General features: G+C 38.8%; 1 protein-coding gene and 4 pseudogenes across 1 annotated transcript; 3 read left to right on the top strand and 2 right to left on the bottom strand.

The window, feature by feature from the left end:
* The first annotated feature begins 2,072 nt into the window (after nt 1-2,072).
* On the top strand, nt 2,073-3,120 carry LOC147443449 (uncharacterized; annotated as a pseudogene).
* A 1,239-nt stretch (nt 3,121-4,359) lies between these two features.
* LOC147443448 (uncharacterized) lies at nt 4,360-5,389 on the bottom strand (annotated as a pseudogene).
* Nucleotides 5,390-7,011: 1,622 nt separating this feature from the next.
* On the top strand, nt 7,012-8,074 carry LOC147443447 (peptidyl-prolyl cis-trans isomerase CYP59 pseudogene; annotated as a pseudogene).
* Nucleotides 8,075-8,751: 677 nt separating this feature from the next.
* LOC147443446 (uncharacterized) lies at nt 8,752-9,987 on the top strand (annotated as a pseudogene).
* A 183-nt stretch (nt 9,988-10,170) lies between these two features.
* On the bottom strand, nt 10,171-11,481 carry LOC147443445 (uncharacterized). The gene is made up of 5 exons (XM_086529504.1): nt 11,441-11,481; nt 11,278-11,367; nt 11,019-11,196; nt 10,646-10,933; nt 10,171-10,500 (listed from the first exon to the last, which is right to left on the bottom strand). Exons 1-5 carry the CDS (start codon nt 11,479-11,481, stop codon nt 10,171-10,173), a joined length of 927 nt encoding a protein of 308 aa, XP_086385630.1.
* Between the last annotated feature and the right edge of the window lie 13,078 nt (nt 11,482-24,559).

The following is a 24,559-nucleotide window of genomic DNA, read 5'->3' as shown; positions in this document are numbered from 1 at the left end:
CAATTTTTATTATTATGAGTATTCGTGTGGTTTTATGCAATAATGAGGAGTTGGTGGTGCATAAACTTCTCGAGGAAGCTTGTGGGACCCGCATGGGTCCAGACTATGCGAGTGGTATTGTTTTTTTATTTCTATGCACTAGTTTGAAAATAAAATGGCTTTTCGTTCATGGGTAGCGTCACAGCGAAGCTTCATGCATGGTAGCGTGTAGAGAGGAAGATATCTAGCAAGCAATGACATCAGGATGACATTGGGCCCCACTAGGCGTGCCTTTGCAGATAGAGTTGGTGAAATCATGTATAGTGTCAGTTTGATAAATTATGCAAAGAGGTCATCATTCGAGACAAGATGGGACCCACTTCATGTGATATTGGATGCATAATGTTGAAGAAAATAGAATCTTGGCAACGACACGACAATGGCCAAGTGTGCGGGAAGACATGCAGGACACGATAGCTGATTATCTAAGCAGTGTGGGCTCCTCGGAGGTCAACTATGGACAAAATGGATGCCCAAGGGTGGCCATAATGAAGGACTAAGTGTGAAACATGATAAAAGTAAAGGGAGAACCAGAAAATGGTGTGTAAGAGGCTGAAAAATCAGCAAGGGAGAAGACGCTACCTTGAGAGCTTGTGAGAGGAGCTTGTTTTTGCCATATCTCTCTCATTTGGAGTCAGATTATGGCAAAGTAAAGTTGTAATTGGGGGTTTTTGGCCGTTCCGGACTCAATGGTGCTGTCCATTTAGTCCAAAAATGCACCCATTTTTTGCATTCAATAGAGCTCTTCATGTGTGTGTGTGAAGGCTCTGTCTATGAATTAGCCCTCTTTTGGTATTAAGAGCTCTATGTTTATGAGCCATCCCTTCTATTAAAGTCCTATTTCATCATTTTACTGAGCAAGATAAGGGTTTTCTCTCCCCTATGTGCTGATTTCATGTGTGTGTGTGTGTGTGTGTGTGTGTGTGTGTGTAAGAATTGGGTGTTTCATTGAGGGTGATTATTTGAGTGTTTGGGTGCTCAAGATCTTTCTTTTGTGGTAAATTGGTGTTGTGTGTGTGGAATCAGGACAAATTGGGCCTGCGGGTCCTGGTGCTCCTATTGCATGTGTGTTATTCTGAGAGTGTGTGTTGGGTGATTCTAGAGACATTGTGTATGTTTTCTTTCCGCTCCACAACGTCAAACGGACCTCTTGAATGCTGACGGAGAGGACCACACACGCACTCTCTCTCTCTCTCTCTCTCTCTCTCTCTCTCTCTCTCTCTCTCTCTCCTCTTCCTCTCTCCTCTCTCTCTCTCTCTCTCTCTCCATAGCTTGTTGTCAAAAATTTCATGACGCTTCACCCCCATTACCATTTGCCCCTGTGTTTTCTCTCTCTCTCTCTCTCTCTCTCTCTCTCTCTCTCTCTCTCTCTCTCACACACACACACACACACAGCTTCAAAGCGTTCTCTCTCTCTCTCTCTCTCTCTCCTCTCTCTCTCTCTCTGGGCTCTACATGACAGGCGTTTCATCTCTCTCTTACCCCATGCAATTAGCTCAAAAGTTTGCAGGTTTTTTTCTCTCTCTATCTCTCTCTTTCACCACTCTCTCTCTCTTGTCTTCTCTTGAGAGGGATTCACACACAGAGAATCTCTCTCTTTCTCTTCTACTTACATCAATAGTCGTATTTGCCCAATTTTTTTACCTCTTCTCTACACATTTCTCACATTCTCTTATACTCTTTCTCTTTCGCTTCTCTATGTGGTTCATCATAAAAAAATCTTGATGAGCAACAAGATTTTCTCGCACGAGGATATCTCACTCAAAAGTGGACGACAAGCTCGACGATGCATAGCGAGTGAAGAATGTATATCCAAGAATATATGCTATACTAGGAGGATGGAAATGATGGAGCATCTCAACCAAGTTTATGGAATAATACATTCTATTCCTAAGAGAAAAAGTGGACGACCCCCGGGTTTGCGCAATGAAAGTTCTTCTCAATCGGCAATATATGAGAAGCAATCTCATATTCGATTCAATAGTGCACAATAGAAGTTTGAGAGAAACAAGAAAACACAAGAAAAGTGCAAGATGAAAGAGGCACTCAGCGTATGGGATTCCATGAACGATGGTGAAAGGGAAATGAAAGGGCTAAAAGATGTGTTTCTCAAAAATGTCTTGGCCGAGGCTATGGATGCGTACATGGCGACAAAGGTGGAACATATTGCGACGACTATTCAAAGAACGATTGATGAAGGATATGATGCACATGTAAGAAAAATTACTATTCCTGAATCTTTGTTTTGCTTGTGTTTCATCATGCTTTCCTTTTCTTCAATCATATTTTCTTTATTTAGAGATGACATGTCTTAGAAAAAGATCCATCACGATAAGAGAAAGAGATGTTTAATGATGAGGATAATAACGCCAATCTATCATCAACTCCGGTATGTAGTTTTTTTTTATAGTATGCTTATCTTGATCATATTCTTCTTTAAATAAAAATGGTGTACATCTCTCTTGCTTTGTAGAAAAATCTATCAACAATTGACCACCATGGAACTTTGTTAGTACCAACTAAAGTGCAAACAAGAAGAAGGTACTATGAGGAGTGTCACTTAGAAACCTCCCTAGCCAAGAAAAAGAAAGAATCCACTCCAACTCACAAAACTCCAAAGGTTCAACCACACTAGTTTTATTTTATTGTGAGACTTATGGTGTCTTTTGGTAATAAAAATATCTTATGTTACTTGTATGTAATTGGACTAATTTTTTTTTAGACACGATGGTCTATTGGCTCTAGGCCTCACCATGATGCAATCATTATCTCTCCCACACCAAATATTATCACATCATCAACACTAGTAATCTCTAATGGCGAGATTCACTTGGATTCTTCATCGAGTGACATCGGGCTCATGCAAGAAAGGTTATTATTGATAGCTTGGATTTATATTTTTATAAATTGATTTATATGTAATTATAATTTCAAATTTTCTCTTTTAGATATGAGGGTGGCTCATCCATTCAATTTAGATCACAAAGATCTACTATACTTGTCGAAGTTGATGTGACTTTAGTTAATGCTATTATTGATGAAAAGGCCTCTATGAGAACCATGAATCTTTTCATGATGTGAGTTCTCATCCATTTTAGATTCAATAGAACGTAAATGATTTTTATACTCTAAATAACAATGGATTGGAATTGACCCATTGTAGGTGGATGGAGAATGTATTGTCAAAAGATATTCTTGATAAGGTTTGGTTCCTTGATGGTTTATGGTTTGATTTTCTAAAGCCACGCTTATATGAGGATATCATAGGAGTCCAAATTTTTTCTAGGGATGTAGACATGTCCAAGCACTTATTTCTATTCATGCCAATTGTTGATAGGTATGATTTATTGTCCTTGTTTCTACTTACAAGTTATATAATAGTCTTTAATATCCTTCTAATGCAAAGTGTGTTGATTGCTTTAAAAGGGACCATTGGGTTCTCTTTGTGATCTATAATAACCATTTGAAGAAGATTGTGCATTTACCATGGGAATGCCATGGCATCATGTACTTCAATTCATTGTCTATTTCCAATCCTCAAGACTATCTTCCTGTTCTGCATCGGCGAGACATATTTTACATGCTTGATATTGTATTTGAAGTGAATGGATTGCTTATGTTTTGCCATAAATACAATTATAGTGCTCTTCAAATAATGTCACAAAATTGCACGGATGCCACTTTGAAGGACTTTATGGAGACACAAGACTCACATTAACACCAATTGAGATACCAAAGGTAGGTGCACAATCAATGGTATCATCCTCTCTTACAAGTTTAACTTTTTCTAAGAAAGTGTATTGTTTATCGACTTATATAGGTTCCATGTCAACCAAATGCTATTGATTGTGGCTACTACACTATGACATACATGAAGCGTCTCATTGAAGGTGCATTTGGAAAAAGATCAAAGAGTTGGTCAATACTCATAGCATGCCATAGTTCTTTTATTGTTCATGTATATAGTTTCCTTACATTATTTTTGATGTGTAGCTAGCAAAGACATAGTTTAAACATGAGGATGTGCTAAGCTTGAAGAAAGAGCTTCCCAAATGGACAAGGGATGCCATGGGTGTGGAGAAGAATTGATCCATTAATGCATTGATGTCACTTTTAGCCTTTAGCTTTTGTAACACATTTGAGATATGGAGTCTCATGTAACACATTTTGGTCTCATTTTTGGACATAACTCCACTACCCCTTTCATGTAATACATTTTGGTCTCATGTGCCACAGCTCCGCAATGATTTGTAACATGTTTTATAAAAGGAATTTGCCTCTTGTTATTACATTTTTGTGTCTCTTGTCATTTGTTATTTGTCATGTTAATTTTAATGTGTTAAGCTCTGTTTGGAATTTGTCAATAACAAGTGCCATAGGTTGGACGTCCTTCATTCTAGAAAAGATCACCCGAAGGGTTTTCTCTAGAGAAATACTTTCATGGTTTGATCCTGGATCATTTGTGCACATCAAAAACCAAATGGGTATCCCAATACCATGTTGGTTTGGTAATACAGCTCCATATAAATCGCATTTGTCTTGAAAGTACTATCAATAGCCCATGAATTATGTGTAGAAAATCGCATTACCATGTCTAGCATCCAATTATCTTGAATAATAATAATGAAAGGCTTATCCTTATCATCCTGTGCATGAGGATTGTAAGGTTGGCAATAGCACACCTAACAAGATACAAATGTTAGCTTACTTTTACTAACCACATCCTTACACTTATATGGAGGAAGAATTTAATGCATACCTTGCCTTGAGCCTTTAACATGCAAGACTCACTCCACATGGCGGTCCAGTCATCTTTTGAGATCTTCCCTACATTTACAGAAAATAATAATCTATATCATGAATAAAGATAGCAAGGACAAGGTGTAAGTTATATTAAAACGCCATATAAATAGTACCTTAAATCCATATTTGATAAGACAACATGGAAATCTCCCTTTGAATCATAAAGAACCTAAACATTACTTGATCAATTGGAGAAGACCGCTCATAATGCAATCTTTCTTTTGACAAAGACATCTTTGCCACATGCCGTGAGCTACCCACATCAAATAAAATCTTCCATACAACATTCAATGACATTTGGATGGACTGGTAAGTGATACAAATCCTCACGTGTGCCAGGGGAATGCCCTTCATGAAGAGGAAATAATGAAATAGAGGCATTTTGTGTATCCTTAAAATACACTACTCTCACCTTGAAAGAGCAACCACATTTCTTGGATCTCCTTAGTCTCTTCTTAGTTCCTTTCCTTTCTGCTTTTCCACCTCTATGGCATGCATAATCAACAATTGTCTTGTATCGGCCATGGTACTTACTTGAACGAACCATTATTAGCCTCACTTTGTGCTCACTCCATCAAATCATCATCACCATTTGATGCCTCAACACTTCTTTCATGCCTAAGAAGTATGGTAGTGTCTTTTCTTGGATGTGATTGGGATACATTGGGATTTTGGTTCCATATCTTACATTCACAAACATCAAGGAGGTCCTTCACATATGCAATAGGAATCCCATGCCTTCTAATGTCTACACACCATGTAGAATTAATTTTTGGATAGTTTCATCAAAACCTAAATGACATGTTCCATCTCCCATTGTGTGTGACATTCTTGCACAATGCTTTCCCACTCCTCTATGTAGGAGATTTTCATCTTTGGCGGCGAACTTAAGCAAAGATATGTGGAAAAATCTTCATTTTTTTCCAAGCATAGATTGTCTTTCATTTTCCTCCATCTTTGTAAATCAAGCATGCCTCTAGAATCACAAGACTTCAACGCCTCCAAGGTCACTGAAATGTTTCCTTGCATTGCATCCTTCATTAAGTCATAACTTTTCTTTTCAAAAGAGTAGAACCTATTAGACACATATTGACTTGGATCAAACGAAGAAAAAGTTATTTGTCTCCTTAGCTCCTCTAAGTTTGTAAAGGTTCCTTGAGGATGATCTTCACCATCTTCATGGTTGCTGGTTTCATAGGTGCTTGTGTCATTATAAGAATCATCCTCAGAGATCACATAGTCACTTATGTATCCTTCAAGACACTCCATCTCTTATAAGGAGAGGATCAAACAAGAGGATAGCTACTATGGGTGATCAAAAATCAATTCTTAAACATGGTTCCAAGCTTACATTATAGCTAGTAATAATATCATAGTTTACTCTTAGTTCCCATTATAACCAGAGATTTCATAGTTTACACTTAGTTTACATTATAGTTCTCCCCTAGTTTCAATATTGAGGATAAATTTCAAGTATCACCTAGTAATATCAATCACCTTATTGTGCTTATTTAAGTGAAGCAATTCATATTTATGAGGCACAAAATTTTAGATACCTCATATTCGAATCAATTAGTTATTCCCATGCAATCTTCTTTGAATTTCGTGCCCGAAAATTTGGCACCTAGTTCACACTTAGTTCACCCCTAGTTCACAAAATTCTAGTTCACACCTAGTTCACATTTTGGATCCGACGAGACGGAGATTTAATCTCGACCCTATCCTATCATTTGGCCGTGCCATATAGTCATGAGGCCAGCAATTGGCCTCTCGCCTAAAAGCAAGTGTGTGAACTCTATAAGTAGGGTAAACCAGTGCTCGGGAAACATATTTTAGTGAGCCGGTTTAAAAACCTTTTGACCGCAAATTGAAGAGGATATTTACCAATTTGAGGAGGTTTTTGTACATATAATTTTAAAAATATAACTAAAACTCCCAAATTTTGAGCCGGTTTAGTTTCCTTCTCCCGTAAGTTTGAGTCGGCTTTGCACAAATTTGAACACGCTCTTGGTTAAGTCGAACCTACCTTTTCCCGAACCCTGGGGTAAACGGTGCGCTTACACACACAGCGAGAGAGAGAGAGAGAGAGAGAGAGAGAGAGAGAGAGAAGAGAGAGAGAGAGAGAGAAGAGAGAGAGAGAGAGAGAGAGAGAGAGAGAGAGAGAGAGAGATGGCCGTACTCCTCAACACAAGCCTGGGCGACATGGTGGTGGTCCTCTACACCAGCGACTTCCCTCTCGCCTCCCAAAATTTCCTGAAGCTTTGCAATATCAAATATTACAACAATTGCCTCTTCCACACCGTCCATAAGGACTTGCTTGTCCAGACTGGCGACCCCACCGCTACAGGCTCCGGTGGGCACTCTTTCTACAAGCTCCTCCGCGGCCACCAAAGAACATTCTTTAAAGATGAGATCGATCCCCACATCATGCATGATACAGTCGCTGTCATTGCCATGGCAAGTGCTGGACCCAATCTCAATGCTTCTCAATTTTACATCACTACCAGACCCCATCTTGACTACCTAGATGGCAAGTATACTGTGTTCGGCATTGTCAGGAAGGGTCTGGATGTCCTCATGAAGATCAACGACGCATACGTCGATGCAGAGCATTTGCCGTATCAAAACATAAGGATTAAGCACACATATGTGCTCGAAGATCCTTTCGAAGATCCCACTCAGGTTGATGAGCTCAGGCCACAAAGCTCACCCGCTGCACGCTACGATCATGAAGTGAGGCTAGAAGATGATTGGGTCCCCATGGATGAGAAGTTAGATTGCAAGGAACTGGACACGTTCTTGCTTTGTAAGGAAGCACATTCAAGAGCAGCTGTTCTTGAAATGATAGAAGACATTCCAGAAGCTGAGATCAAGCCACCTGAAAATGTTCTTTTTGTATGCAAGCTTAACCCCATAACCAAGGATGAGGATTTAGAAATCATGTTTTCTAAATTCGGCAAAGTTCTCTCAGTTGAGATTATCAAAGACCACAAGTCCAAGAATAGCTTATGTTATGCTTTCATAGAATTCGAGACTCGAGAAGCTTATGAAGATGCTTATTTCAAGATGAACAATGCTGTGATCGATGATCAACGGATCCATGTCGATTTCAGTCAGAGCTTATCAAGATTGTGGACACAGTATCGTCAATTCGGAATGAAGGCAATGGAAGGTGGAAAAGGTGGAGAGAAGGGGATTCGGCACCATAAGAGCTCAAGAGAAGAAAGAATGAGTGAAGCAAATTGTCATTCACATGCAACAAGGCAGCCAAGGAATGGTCCGAAACAAAAAAGGCATAGGAGAAGGTTACAAAATGATCTTTAGATGCATCATGAGAGACAACACAAATGATATAAAGGTAAAGAGCTTCAACACTAACATTAAAGTATCAAAAACATTTGGGTGTGCTTTCTTTGCACATGTGAAGGACGAAAAATCTTCCTTGATATACAACAATCATTTATATCACAAACGAAGGATTACCAGGCTCTTATTTGCCACAAGTGCTCATCATTTATGGACATGCCTCACTTTTATCCCTTATATTGTAAACCGACACACCGTTCCTCTAGGAATGCCTATCAAATTTGCATTTGATGGGATAGAATATTCCCACTTGGAGCAGTTCCACTGGGCTATTGGAAAATGCCTGGTATTCTCGTGAAAGATGCTCATTTCTAGCTCAGTTTATGAATGCCCCCAGGGAATAACTATAAGTTTTTTGTGGTGCAAGAGCATAGGCATCTATTTATGTGGAACTGGTTGATGAATAGAATTTGAGAAAACTTAACCATAGCCAAAAAATCTGGTCAAACCACATGTGCGAATGCAGAGAAACTCGATGGATAGTGGTGCTTAAAATGTTGATCAACATCTTCTAGTATAGGCTTTGTGCAAGGTGCCCTGGATATGGGATGGAGCAATGGGAGGTGAGTTCTTATTAGATAAGAAAAGTGCAGAGAAGATGGTGTTTGGAAACCCATGTCTTTTCGTGTGAATGACTGGGAAACAATTCTTCCTTCTTGCAAAGGTGCCCATAGGGTGAAAAGAACCAAACGAAATGAAGTGAAATCCTATTGGAAAGGTCGTATTCTTGCTTTCAAAGTGACCGACAATGGGTGGCTTGCAAAATTTCAACATGTCTACATGGCCAAAGACATGGTGCTAAATTTGGATGAACATCTCATTCTTCATTCTTACTGTAATTTTGATAAAACCTTATCTATTTGATACATCAAACTTTCTCTTACTGCTGCGCTCTAACATTTTATTTATTTTTGAACAAATTTCAGTTATTTTTCCATCAACAGCTGTGGAGTGGCAACCTGATTCACAAAGGGATTGCAGACGTTATGTATGCTGACAAGCCACCTTCTTTTTACAAAACAGTGGGTATGTGTGTGTATTTTGCAGAATACAGGGTTCCATCAAGAGAAGGTGCTCATGGAGAGCTACATGAGTTACCTGTTCCAACCATAAGATCACTAGAATGGGAAACCCCTGATCCAAGTACCATATCAAGCTTCAAATCCAAAATCAAAGAAGATATCCTTAAAGCTGTGTCTCCGGGCAGGATTTCAAGAAGGATAAAGATTCAATGGTTCTTGCCTATACATGTCTTTGTGGCATGTTTTAATAGAATGGATTTGCAGAGGACAAGAAGGATGTGGCTTAATAGAAGACTCTCTATGACTGATCTAGACACTGTACTTGGAAAGGGTGGAGCACCAAGGAGACTTTTCATATTGGCGACACTATCAGTTGTAGAGTAAGCCCAAACTCTATGTCCATCTCATACCAAATATGTCGTCAATCATTAGTGTTGGGCTATGACTACAGGAGATGGAGAAGCAAGCTAGGTAGTTGGGTCCCTCTAGATTCTGAGGAGAATTGCCCAGAGTTTGAATTTCAAATCACAGTCCATCCATTCACTGAACATAGAAACTTTATAGTAACATCAAACTGGAGACTACAAGATGTCAGAGAGTCTCTTGAGTTTTTGGATGAAACATCCCTGATTATAGATTCAAAGTTGATGACATTGTTGTCAGCACAAGGATGGAGAACATAACCTCATGCATTACATGTCTTCCCCCAAAAAGAGTTGTATTTGAACCACTGGCAAGGGCAAGTTTGTTGGCCTGAAGTGGATTATAATCACTACATTTTGCAAAAGGTCATATTTTTTGCTTCTTTGTTAATATTTTAGCAACACCATGATACACCATAGTACACAGTTAAGAGTCGAATTGTTGATATTGAATATTTGAGTACAAAAGAATATATGTTCATATGGACAAAATGAACAAAACTATATGCAACTTGGAATCAGTCAGTAAAATCAACTTTTCGTTTTGCATGAGATGATCCTTGAACTTCTGAGACCCTTTTTCTTTTCTTTTTGTCAAAAGATCCTAAGAGAGGTTTAGATGGGGGTGTTGGTGTCTTTAGCTTTTGAGGGGTTGGCAGGGGAGACTTGACAATGGGTACCTCAAGGATTGGTGAGGGTTCTAGAAGCTCATCAAAGAATGCTTTTGGAAAGTCAGTTGTGGACTCATCCAAAAGTGGCTCCTCAAACAGTGACTCGTCAAATAATGGTGACTTGGGTTTTTTAGGAGTTGGCTCCTTTGGGTTTGGTTTTGGAGAGCTGGCAGCCTTCTTGGGAGACAAAAATGGCAGATTGAAGGGTGAGCAAAGATGAGCAAAGATTGGTCCTCTTAATTTTCTTTGATGTCCGACGCTTTTGAACTTTGAATTTAAGTGGTGAGTGGAATGGACACCCTTTTGCAAAATCCCCCATTGCCTGGCTTTTCTCCTTGACAGGACTTGGGCTTGCTTCTTTGGGAGGTGATGATTTATCCTTGTCCTTGGCAGGGCTTTTCTCCTTGACAGGGCTTGCTTCTTTGGGAGCTGATGATTTATCCTTGTCCTTGGCAAGGCTTTTCTTCTTCTTCTCTCCTTTCTTGGTGGATTTACTTTTCTTTGATGGCAAGGGAGAATCTGGATCAATAGGATTGATTGATCTTTCCAAGACCATGGAGACTGCCTTCTCCCTCACCCAACTAACCCAAAACTCTGGATATTCATTCAACTAAGACAAACAAAATAAAATTTATGAATAAGAGAATAGAAACTATAGGATAAGAACCAATCAATGCAAGATATGATGCACTTACAGTGAGAGTGGTCGTCCTAAATTTAGACTCAAGGTATCTCCATGCATTAGCAAGCACCATCCATCCACATGATGTAGAGTCCTTTTGTAAGGGAACTTTTTGATTGTAGTACTTGAAATCTTCTAGCTTGTAGTCATCATAAGTACTACTTAGGTAGCTTAGGATAAGTTTGGCAGCACTGAGAAGTAAAGTAAGAGAAAAATTAAAAATTTAAAACAATAGAAGAAGCCACAAAACAAACACCATGCTACTTTCTTACATTTTACTTCTCCCATGAATAGATGCTAAAGAGTTCATGAACAACACTTCTCTATTCAATAGATTGAAGATAATAAGACTCCAATGGCCTCTGAAAGGAATAGAAAAATGCTATTAGATAACAACATGAATAATTCACAAAAGATGAAGGGAGAAAGACTTACATTTCAACATAAGGATATACTATATAATTGCAAGTAAGCATAAAACCCTCCAAAAAACTTGACAGTGACCCTTGCTTGTTAAAAAGGCTTTGTGTAACAAGTGGATCAAGTATGCAATCTTGCAATACCATAGAGTCAGGGAGATCTCTCATAAGACACCTAAAGATAGAGGAAAACATGAGAATTGACAATGGAGACATGCACTAGAAATACTAAAAAGCACAATAGATAAAGATCTTTACCTGAGACAGATAAATACAATGGTATCACTTATCTCAATATTGGGATCTACCAGCATTCTTGTGTCTTCAAGGGCTATGTCACAGTAAATCTCATCTTCCCCATGCATGGAGACATCTACAACCATTTGTCCTGTCACATTTTGCTAAAGAATGGAGTTGGATGCCTTTAGCCTTTCAACTAGTTCTGTCATCAAAATAGATTCTTCTGTCATCTTCTCCTTGGTCTCTTTGATATCTCTGTCCTTCTTCTTAGTCTCTTTGATATCTTGGGCCATCCTTGTGGGATACAGATGAGTAACATCCTCAATAACAACAGAGGGATTAGGCTTTCTTGCTGGAGGAATATTAAGAATCTGAAAAAGCCTTCATGTCTTCACTCAAAATGGGCTCAAGCACTTTGTCAAACTTGTACCTAAGCCTTGAGACAAGCACAAAGTCCTTGCTCATGAGGGTGACCCTGTGAGCAAACGCAGCAGCAATGTAACCATCATTCATAAAGTCAATCAAAAAATCTTCTGTAGCTTCTTGTAGGCACATTAATGCTTGAGACTCCCACCGTATATTGACAATCGTGGTCCCCTTAATCATGCTTAGAAGTCTCTATGATATCTCCTTAACAACCCTCATAAAGGGCAACCTTGGTCTAAGGAGACATGTAGCTTTTTGTGCTTCCCTAATCTCTCTTAGAGATTTCACTTAAATTTCGCTTGATTCGGGACGTGGGCGAGCTTATGGAGAAACTTCGGGGAAATCGAGGAAACAGAAAATGTCGTTGGAAATGAGCACGTATATGTGTTTTATATATGACCTAAAATTCCGTACAGTGGACCGTTAGTGCCACGTGGCAAGAGATGATCGGTGCCACATATCCAACGGTCATTTTGAATCTCATGCGTATATAAACTATCCACACGTGTCATTTAGCACAACTAATCAATCCTCTTTCAGGCGTTTGCCAGTATTAAGCGAACGCAAGTCTCCCTCTATTTTCTCATAGTCACGATTTCGCCTAATTGTGGCTTTTCCAGCAACTCTCCTATTGTCCAGCATTAAGCTAATTACCACCCCTCTTGTAAATTTCCACCTATATTTTCGCTTAATTCCGGTCGCCTTTTCATACGTAGCCTTAGTTTTCTTTAAGCTCCAATGCTCCCCTCCAACAAAAAGCATTTACTAATGGAAGAGAATCCTCAAGTTCGAGAGGAGATCTTTGAAGAGAGTCCAAGTGAGAAACTCTTGGATACAATTTTGCAAGATGGTGGTAACATGAACGTGTACATGGATGCAGTGGAGATTTTCAATCCACAATTTGATCTTTCAACGGTACTGATGAAGCTCAAAGATATCCTTTCAGAGGAGTTTAGCGAATTTGAGAAGATAGTTGACGGGAGGCTTTGCTACCATCTAGAAGGTGGTTATTATTGTCATTTGACTGAATTTACTAAACTCGCACTTGAAAAGACCAAGGCTACAAAGAAATTTGGAAGGTTTTCTAAGAAGACTTCAGTTGTCCACCAAACATTTCATGCCCAATTCATAAGAAACCATGCAATTTAGTCCCCAAGGATGTTAGCTTTCTTTTCTTTCTTTTTCTTAAGGGAGATATGCAAGATAAAGACCAAGATTTAGAAGTGCTGGAGAAATGGAGGAAAACACAAATGTTACCACAGTCTTGAAGCAGGAGAGAATAATGAAATTCTATAGGAAGAAGAAATTGATGTTTTGGCTGAAGAGAAGGAAAGTGCAGATCTTGATGTTGCTGAATTTAGAGCTATCACAGTCATTGATGAGCCCACAGAGGAGACAAAGTTATCTGGATCCTCTCTTACTGTGCCAACCCTTCCCTTCTTCTATATCAATGATAATGAGTATATCCCTTTATTTTATCTTCAGTGCCTACTCAATATAAGGGAGGACTACTGTCTTGTAGCCATATCAGAAGCTTCTGAGGTAGCAAAGGATTTTATTGACACAGAACTAGAGTCAAAGGAAGAATTTCTGGCACTTGATTTGCAGACATCTGACCATTCATTTGTTCCTGCTCCTGATGCACTAGCTTTGTGTCTGAGAAGAGTGGAAGAGGAGAAGCCTTCCCTAAGAGATGAAGATTTTGAAAATAGACTTGTTGAGTTAGGTATATAGTCTTTTGGCAGAGATATCAAGTTAAAGGATTTAGACAAAGGAGAGATGGCTTGTTCATGTGACCTTATGAAGGAAGATGTAGTTGCTGAGGATGATTTGCAAAAGGTACTTTCACTTATAAGAACCTCAACAAAGTTAACTTTATTATAATTTTTTGTAACATAATTTCTTCTTGGCAGATTGAAATCCTTGACAAGGATGATTTTCTTGGGTGAGCTAAAGGCTATAGAGTGAAAGCAATTGACACTAGCTCAAGAAGGCATTCATCTGTGCTCATGAACTACTTACCTACATTGGACAATGCTACCTTCTCTGCATTTCACATGCAGTATTTTGAAGACCCTAAGCTGCCAATATTTGCATTGAAGGTGTTATCAAAGTTCATGGGGTACACCCCCCTTCAAATCAATGCTAACAATATCCCACTTCTACAGAGAGCTGCTGCATTTAGAATATTTGGTTATTCGGCAGGTTTCAATGCCTCAAGAGCTGGATACTTTCTTTGCTACTCAAGCTATGCATCTGCAGCTGAAAAGTCAAATGTGAAACTCCTTGGTGGCTATAAAAGAAGAAAATTTCTAAGATATAGGGGTGACATGCCAAGTGATGTTAAGAAAATAAAAAATTGATGTACACCAGACAATATTTTGCAAAGCCATATTTTATAAATACATCTGTTGAGGTACAAAGAAGAGTATTAATCTCTTGTCAAGGTTGTTAGTTTTGTGATCTCATTCTTTGTAATTTTCGCCTGTAGAACAAATTGAATAATTCTTTAAGAGCATTGCTTCTTCTTTGTCCACGTCCTTTTCTTGTACATCTAAAAAATGAAGTCCTCGCTTGATAGTGTGACTTTTCCATCCCCTGTGTGTTCCATGTTGCAAGTGGTCCCTCTTTGGAAAAATATGGTCAATGTAAGTAGAGAATATGCTACAAACACAAATATTTGTTAGTAAGATTAATGAGATACTCTGTGCAACTGAAAAAATTATTTTGATCTCACCAAGTAGTAAGTGATGTCTTTCTCTCCCCAGGCATCTGTGATAGCACTTTGGAAAAAAAACCCATAAGTTCATAAAGAAAGAGGGGTTGTTTTATTAGTTCAAAATTCACAGATAAGGGGTTTTTTAAATACCCTTTGAACTCACGTTGTATAGATGGTTTACATATAGTGAACCCCCCGAGATATTTTCTCTAAGTGCCCCCCATTGTTAAAATAAGGTAGTTCATGGTGGGGAGGACTTGGCTAGCATTAATTGACAAGTAGATGAGGACGACTTGGTGTTGATGACAGTGAACAGACTTGGGCTACAATACAAGTCCTTAGCTAACTCAATTTTCATCTCGTTTCCATGCAAAGAACTATGCTAGATTTTGAGGATTTGGTTACTTTATGCATGACAAAGGAAGCTGGGCATAACCTTGGTGGATCCATTAGTAACCATGACCAAGTGTTTTGTCATAATCATGGATGTGGTGGCAATAGATGTGGAGAATTTGGTCAAGGACTTGGTAAAGATGGCCTATATTATGTCCATAATGTAGGTAGATGAGAGTTTTATGTCTAGAGGAGGCAAATTTATGCCTAGAGGTAGGATAGAGCACAACCGTGTGGTGGTAGAGGCCGTAAAGGACCTATACATTGTGACATGCAATGCAATGGTTGTGGAAAAGGTGGACACTTGGAAAAAAATTGATATCATGAACCCACTTATGGTCGGAGAGGTTATGGTTGACACCATAAATATGGCAATAATACATGTTATAATGGAGGATATAGAGATGTTGCTTATGATAGAGGCTTAGTAACCATGAAGCATGTAATAGGGATCATGTCACAACCACCTAGCAATGATTATTGGTTTATAGACTTGGGTACCACAAACCACATAACACATCATGAAGAGTGGTTTGACCATAAACATTGTGAGGAGTTTGTAGCCACTAGAGATGACACTATGCAATCCCACTATGCACATTGGGAGTTTACCATTGGTTACTAGAGATGGGAATTGTGATGCACTTTATTTACTTACAATCACAAAGAATTTCACCCCAATTAGACAAATGACCAAGCAAGTTATGCACATTTGGTTTAACATATATGGTTGCTTTATTGAGGAGTTAAAAAATGGAAGACAAGTAAGCGTATTACACAAGGAATGAAGAAGTGAGGCCTTTCACTTTGGATAACATTACAGATAGTCATGTATATAGAGAGTCATCATGAACAAAATAAGGATGTTGAGCTATGGTATAGATAGATTGGTCATGTCATCCTATAATGGTCAAAGCATATGGAGACAAGAGAAATTGTGTGTAGCGTAGATTCAGCTACATTATGAACATGTATGTGAAGCAAGCAAGTTTAGTAAGCAAAGCGAGCTACCATTTCCAAACAGGGGGTGTGAGGACAAGGGTCCTCTGGACAAAGGTCCAGTCATGTAGTTCAGTGGGCATCCTAATATGAAACGGCCAGCTAACTAGGGTTAGGGCCTATGCAAGGACATGGTTGGGTGGTGATACACATGACACAAGACCTCTAGTCTTACATTGGTATCAGAGCATGGTGGGAGAAGGATATGTCTTTCTTCCATGAGCAAGGCATGTGCATGAAGTTCTCTCTTTCTCTCTTCCTCACGTTTTTACAGGGCGAAATTTGTTGATTAGCAAATTTTCTGTAAACAGCCATGTTTAGAAAAATAGTCTGTGAGAGGTGAAGGAAAACGTCATTCTGTACGTTTTTGCGTCTTACGTAAAAAGCGAGATTCTGCACCCTCTGTGAGATATTTTTAATTTTTCAGATTTTTTTGTGTGTGCGCGTGCGATCGAAGGCAAGGTTGTAGAGGAGGAGCTTCTCTCCCCACATGGAGATGGGCTCATGCACGACTCTTGCATGGAGATGATGATGGCATACCTCTTCCTCACGTGGACATAGATTTTGCTGATGTGATTGTTTGTTTTCTGCTTTTGCAGGGATACCACATTGATGATGATGGTGGTCCTAATGCTTATATTGTGGCACCACATGGCTGCCATGAAGTGGTTGATGACCACGACCAAGGCACGAAGATGGGGCATCGCCATGCCTGGGGGAGCAAAGGCTCGACCCCAAGCATAGGGTAGCCATGAAGAAGCGTCGCCACAACAGGACCGTCTCTCTCACTCGGTTTCTCTCTCTGACATTGAAGGTCATCGCCATAGCCATGTTTTTTCGTTGAGTTTTTTTTCAACGATGCTTTTTTTGGGTGAAAAAGCTCTCCAAACTCGAAAGCAAAAAGCACTAAGGCTTTTTAGAGAAAACAAATAGCACTATGGCTTTTTATAGAAAGCAAAAAACTTTATGGCTGTTTAGAGACAACAAAAAGCTTTATGGATTTTTAGAGAAAGAAAAAAGCAGTATGGCTTTTTAGAGAGTCCGATTATAAATGGCCCAAGGTCCATTGTACGAGCAATCCATTAAAACATGTTGGACTTATCAAGAGGTGAGTTGAGCACCTTTAAAGTAAGAGCAAGTCTCAGATTTTAAGATTTGAGAAAAACGTCTTCAAGGAGCATCAAGACACACAAGGGTGTGTACCAACAAGCAAGTTAGAGCACTCAAGAGTTAGTGCAATCGACAACCCTCAAGTGGATATGACGATAGACATGCACGATGAGGAGCATGTGGATCTTAATGGAGACTTTAATGGAGAAGCCAATCATCTATGGGTCGATAAATGCACATTTCCACAATTTATTAGCCAACAACGTACGTTTGAAAAGCAGTTTGAAGTTCTGCAACAAACTCAGTCTACTCTTCAAGCTATATATGTATGTATATATATATATATATATTATATATATATATATATATATATATATATATATATATAATACATGTATATATGCATGTATGTATGTATGTATGTATGTATATATATATATTATATATCTATATATATATATATATATATATATATATATACATATATATGTATGTACATATACATATATATGTATGTATATATACATATATATGTATGTGTGTGTATATATATATGTATGTATATATATATATATATATGTATGTCTATATGTATATATGTATGTGTATATATATATATATATATGTTGTGTGTGTGTGTGTGTGTGTGTATGTATAATATGTAGGTATATGTATATATATATAAATATATATACCTACATATATATACACACCACACACACACACACACACACACACACACACACACACAATACATAATATATATATAATATATATATATATATATATATATATATATATATATATATATATATATATATATGCACCCTTCATGATTAAAAAGATAATAATCCATGCTCTAAACTTAGCTTTTACTCATCTTGAAAAAGTAAATCTCCATATCATATTCTATAATACCTATCTGGCTACTACATTTAGTACATACACTACCAATATTGCATCCCAAAAGATAACATTTTGAACTCCACCAAGTACATAGACTGCCAATATTGCATCCCAAAAGATAACATTTTAAAAAAGAATCTCTTGTAATACTTTTGGGATACATATATAAAAACCATTTCCAAGCACAAGAGACCTCTCTCTCTCTCTCTCTCTCTCTCTCTCTCTCTCTCTCTCTCTCTCTCTCTCTCTCTCTCTTGTGTAGGCATGCTTGTATACAAGAATGAAACCCATCGCACACTACAAAGTTGGGAAAAACACAAAGAGTCTTTTCACATCATTACAACCGTAAAATTTATTCAAAGAATGTTACACTTAGTTTGCAGTCAAAATTTAACTAAACCTTTTCACAAAATTGGTAAGTATGTTGAAATATTGCGTGTTCGACTAAGAGAAAAATGAAAGTAAAATTAATCTCCTCCAAATGTATTATATCCATCAAAATAATTAAGCACTTGCATCCTTTATCACTAGTCTTTCAACCTTCCCCCTCTCTGTCTATCTCACGTGTGAACGAGCTTACTAATTGTCAAGAGACTTTTGTATCACTTCATTTTACTTTCTCCCCATTGTATTACTTATATTTAAGCATTACCACTAATTCTTGTCTCCCCTTCAAAGGATCAAGAATAATGGTGTGCTCAACCATCCTACAAGAGGACACTAGTATGACACAAGTTGGACATTTCAATTGACTTGACTCACATGTGCTAATTCTTGTTGTTGAGAAGAAATATGTATCTAGCTCATTCTTCACTTCATTGCTACCTGAGTAAGATCTCAAACACTGTATCTAGCTCATTCTTCACTTCATTGCTACCTGAGTAAGATCTCGAACACTGTATATGGCACATCATTTTGAAAAAAGTCTTGAGAGAAACTTGATGCCCTCAAATTATAAGCTAAAAACCACAATGGGACCAAGTGAAAGTAGCGAGAAAACCTTTTGAGCTATAAAACACGGCACAAAAACTCAAGGTGCCAAGGTTCAAGTTCCATCCAAACCAAGCACAAAAGTGGGAAATCAATAAAAGGAGTAAGATTATTGGCAATACGAACCAAAGGGATTTGGCCTAACGGAAAAGTTTTAACCCCTCAAGGACCACACCGATGGTTCAAATCGCTAAGGTTACTGTATATGGGGGCATTTTTTCCGTATATAGGGGGCAGTTTCACATTTTTTGGTGCACGCAGGTGATGTCTCATCATTACTACTAGTGAATCCCCCGTGGATGAACTTTGGAATGCTCTGGAAGTACTAACTTTGGAATGCTCTGGAAGTGCTAACTTCTAAGCTACCTACCTAATGCGCTTAAGTATTGTGAATGGTTCACAATACCTTGGTGACAACTTAGCCACTTTTCCAGTCTTCAAACTCTATGAATGCTCTAGAACTTTGAGAAAGACTCTGTCTCTCTCCTCAAAAGAAATAAGTCGTCTATGCTTGTCAGCATACTTCTTATAACGATCTTGTGCTTGCATATTATTTTGCCGAGCAAGTCTGAGCATATCAAAATGCTATTGGAGAAATTCCTTTGCCTGATGCACTATCTCCGTATTCAACCCTATCATCATCAGTTATCTAGGTTGATAACCATACATGAGCATAAATGGACTAAATCCTATAGTCACATGCTTCGCACTGTTATAAGAAAATTCCATTATGGGTAGATAATCTTCCCAATTGGTTTGCTTCTTACTAAGGTATGCCCTAAGCATATCCTCTAACACTTGATTAACCTGTTCAGTCTGACCATCTGTTTGAGGATGATCCGTTGTGCTAAGGTTAAGAGTAGTTTCCAACTTATTAAAAACTTACCTCCTCCAAAAGTGATGGTAGAACTTTCAATACCTATCACTAATAATACTTGTCGACAGACCATAGAGTTTATAGACATGTTCTTTAAATAGTCGTGTTAGCTCCGGTGTCTTAACCATTGTCTTAATGGGAATAAACTTACACATCTTTGTAAGTCGATCTACTATAACCCATATTGCATCGTGGTGGCCACAACTTGTTCTTGGTAATCCCATTATGAAATCTATCATGAGATGATTTTCCATTTGCCTTGTGGGATCTCTAATTGTTGCAACAAGCTGCCTCCCTTTAGATGCTCTGCCTTGTTGACTTGACATTTTTGGCAATTTAGTACGTACTCTTGAACATCTTTGTGCAACCCTGGCCAACAAAGCTGGCGTTGAGCCAAAGAATATGTCTTTCTAATGCGTAAATGACCTGCACTTTGACTATCATGACACTCATATAAAATGTGGCGCCTCGTGTCTATGTCCATTGGCCACACATACTCATCCCTTGTAGACTAAGTAGCCATCAGTAATGGAAAAAGTCTTCTATCGCTGGAGCTCATCCCGAGTAAGGTTAGAACTCGGCACTTGTAGAACTTCTTGAGTTTGAGGGATACCTTCGTGAAACGACACTCCACACCTTCTCATATAACTCATCTTGTGCACACTTGCCAGGTGATGTCTCCAAAAATGTTCACATGTTTGAGTGCAGCATCCTTGACTACCATTGTTGGTCCTCAAACCTGAGGAACCGGTACCTCTGCAGGTTGAATGGACCCATTGGCCGGTGATGGCACTTGCGCTTGCACAAATGTGCGAAAAAGATCGGTCATGGAGGATATGTTCTTATTTAACGCATCAAAATTTACTTGAAGAGTAGATTGAGTTTGTTGCAAAATTCAAACTGCTTTTCAAATGTAAGTTATTGGCTCATAAATTGTTAAAGTGTGCATTCATCGACCCATACATGATCGACTTCTCTATTAAAGTCTCCATTGAGATCCACATGCAAAATTCAAACTGCTTTTCAAATGTAAGTTATTGGCTCATAAATTGTTAAAGTGTGCATTCATCGACCCATACACATTGTTAAAGTGTGCATTCTTCGACCCATACATGATCGACTTCTCTATTAAAGTCTCCCTTGAGATCCACATGCACCTCGTCGTGCATGTCTATCATCATAACCACTTGAGGATTGTCGATTGCACTAACTCTTGAGTGCTCTAATTTGCTTGTTGGTACACACCCTTGTGTGTCTTGATGCTCCTTGAAGATATTTTTCTTAAATCTTAAAATCTGAGAGTGGCTCTTACCTGAAAGGTGCTCAACTCACCTCTTGATAAGAAGTCCAACATGTTTTGATGGATTGCTTGTACAATGGACCTTGGGCGACCTTGGGCCATTTATATAGAACTCTCTAAAAAGCCATAGTCCTTTTTGCTTTCTCTAAAAAGCCATAGTGCTTTTTGTTGTCTCTAAAAAGCCATAGTGCTTTTTGCTTTCTCTAAAAAGCCATAGTGATTATTGATGTCTGTAAAATCCATAGTGCTGTTTGCTTTCTCTAAAAAGCCTTAGTGCTTTTTGCTTTCGAGTTTGGAGAGTATTTTCACCCAAAAAAAAACATGGCTATGGCATTGACCTTCAACGCCAGAGAGAGAGACCGAGTGAGAGTGGCGGCGCTTCTTCATGGCTACCCCATGCTTGGGGTAAAGCCTTTTCTTCCCCAGGCATGGAAAAGCTTGGGGTCAAGCCTTTTCTTCCCCAGGCATGGCAATGCCCCATCTTCGTTCCTTGGTCATGGTCCTCATGGAGGGACATGTGCGTGCCACAACATGAGCATGAAGACCACCATCATCATCAACGTGGTATCCCTACAAAAGAAAGAAAAAAAACAAACGCATCAACAAAATCTATGTCCACGTGAGGAAGGAGGTACGCCATCATCATCTCCATGCAAGCATCGTACGTGAGTCCATCTCCATATAGCAAGAGAAGCTCCTGCTCTACAAACTTGCCTTCGATCACGTGCACACACACACGGTAGAATCTGAAAAATTAACAATATCTCACAGGCGGTGCAGAATCTCGCTTTTTGCGTGAGACACAAAAACGTACAGAACGGCCTTTTCCCTCACCGAGCGGTGGACTATTTTTCTAAACGAGGCTGTTTACAAAAAAATTGCTAATAAACAAATTTCGCCCTGTAAAAACGTGAGGAAGAGAGTAAGAGAGAACTTCATGCACAATCCTTGCTCATGCAAGAAAGCCATATCCTTCTCCGACCATGCTCTGATACCAATGTAAGACTAGAGGTCTTGTGTCATGCGTATCACCACCCAACCATGTCCTTATATAGGCCCTAACCCTAGTTAGCTGGCTGTTTCATATTAGGATGCCCACTAAACTGCATGACTGGACCTTTGGACCTTTGTCCAGAGGACCCTTGTCCTCACACCCCCTCTTTGAAAATAGTAGCTCGTTTTGCTTAGTAAACTTGCATGCTTCACATACATGGTCATAATGTAGCCGAATGTAGGAAACGCACAATTTCTCTTGTCTCCATATGCTTTGACTATTATAGGATGACATGACCAATCTATCTATCACATAGCTCAACATCCTTATTTTGTTCATGATTACTCTCTACATACACGACTATCTATAATATGGGTCCTTATATCCAAAGCGAAAGGCCTCACTTCTTCATTCCTTGTGTAATACGCTTACTTGTCTTCCATTTTTAACTCCTCAATAAAGCAACCATATATGTTAAACCAAATGTGCATAACCTACTTGGTCATTTGTCTAATTAGGGTGAAATTCTTTGTGATTGTAAGTAAATAAAGTGAATCACAATTCCCATCTCTAGTAACCAATGGTAAACTCCCAATGTGCATAGTGGGATTGCATAGTGTCATCTCTAATGGCTACAAACTCCTCACACTGTTTATGGTCAAACCACTCTTCATGATGTTGTATGTGGTTTGTGGCAACATGCATTATTTCCATATTTATGGTGTCAACCATAACCTCTCCGAGCATAAGTGGGTTGATGATGTCAAGTTTTTTTCCAAGTGTCCATGTCTTCCACAACCATTACATTGCATGTCACAATGTATAGGTCCTGTACGACCTCTACCACCACACAGTTGTGCTCTATCCTACCTCTAGGCATAAATTGGCCTCCTCTAGACATAAAACTCTCATCTACCTGCATTATGGACATAATATAGGCAATCTCTACCAAGTCCTTGACCAAACCCTCCACATGTATTGCCACCACGTCCATGATTATGACAAAACACTTGGTCATGGTTACTAATGGATCCACCAAGGTTATGCTCAACTTCCTTTGTCATGCATAAAGCAACCAAATCATAAAAATCTAGCATAGTTCTTTGCATGGAAACGAGATGGAAATTGAGTTATCTAAGGACTTGTATTGTAGCCCAAGTTTGTTCACTGTCATCAACACCAAGTCGTCGTCATCTACTTGTCAATTAATGCTAGCCAAGTCCTCCCCATGAACTACCTTATTTTAATGATGGGGGGCACTTGCAACCATGGGCTTATTTAAAAAATCTATGTAGCCTTGTCATCATTTAAACCAACCCTTCCATGAAATATTAACATAATTTTTAAAGCCCTTACTATATGTATATTTTCTAGCTAATAGTCTTTAAAAAACCCTTAATGTAGGCGAGTTGTTTAAACAAAAGATTAAGGTACAGGTTTGTTCAATCTTCTTTTCCTAATGATTTTTCAAATCATGTATAACATAATTCACTAACAAAGCACTATTGCGACTCCTAAGCACAATCACCTAATAGAGGACCACGTACTGGAGAGAGAGAGAGAGAGAGAGAGAGAGAGAGAGAGAGAGAGAGAGAGGAGAGAGAGAAGAGAGAGGAGAGGAGATGCAGCCGTACAGGGCAAGACAGAGGACCACGTGGAGAGAGATTCGTGAACGTGAGAGAGAGAGAGAGAGAGAGAGAGAAGAGAGAGAGAGAGAGAGAGAGAGGAGATGCAGCCGTACAGGGCAAGACAGAGGACCACGTGGAGAGAGATTCGTGAACGAGAGAGAGAGAGAGAGAGAGAGAGAGAGAGAGAGAGAGAGAGAGAGAGAGAGAGAGAGAGAGAGAGAGAGATCCCCATTATCACTTGGGTTTGAGAAAAGATTTTTTTTTCATTTCTCCCCATTAGCAGCTAAATAACCAACTTCAATATGTGCAAAAATTTGCTTTCTTGTCATCACCCAAAGTTTACCTTCATAGAAGTATGATCATTTAGGAATTCCAACAGATAACATTTTGAAAAAGAATCTCTTGTAATACTTTTGTATACTATATACATATATAAAAACCATTTCCAAGCACAAGAGACCTCTCTCTCTCTCTCTCTCTCTCTCTCTCTCTCTCTCTCTCTCTCTCTCTCTCTCTCTCTCTCTCTCTCTCTCTCTCTCTCTCTCTCTCTCTC

This window comes from Adiantum capillus-veneris, chromosome 14, assembly GCF_014529385.1.
Source record: "Adiantum capillus-veneris isolate H3 chromosome 14, ASM1452938v2, whole genome shotgun sequence".
Classification (NCBI taxonomy): domain Eukaryota; kingdom Viridiplantae; phylum Streptophyta; class Polypodiopsida; order Polypodiales; family Pteridaceae; genus Adiantum; species Adiantum capillus-veneris.
This window is presented reverse-complemented; position numbering and strand designations above follow the sequence as displayed.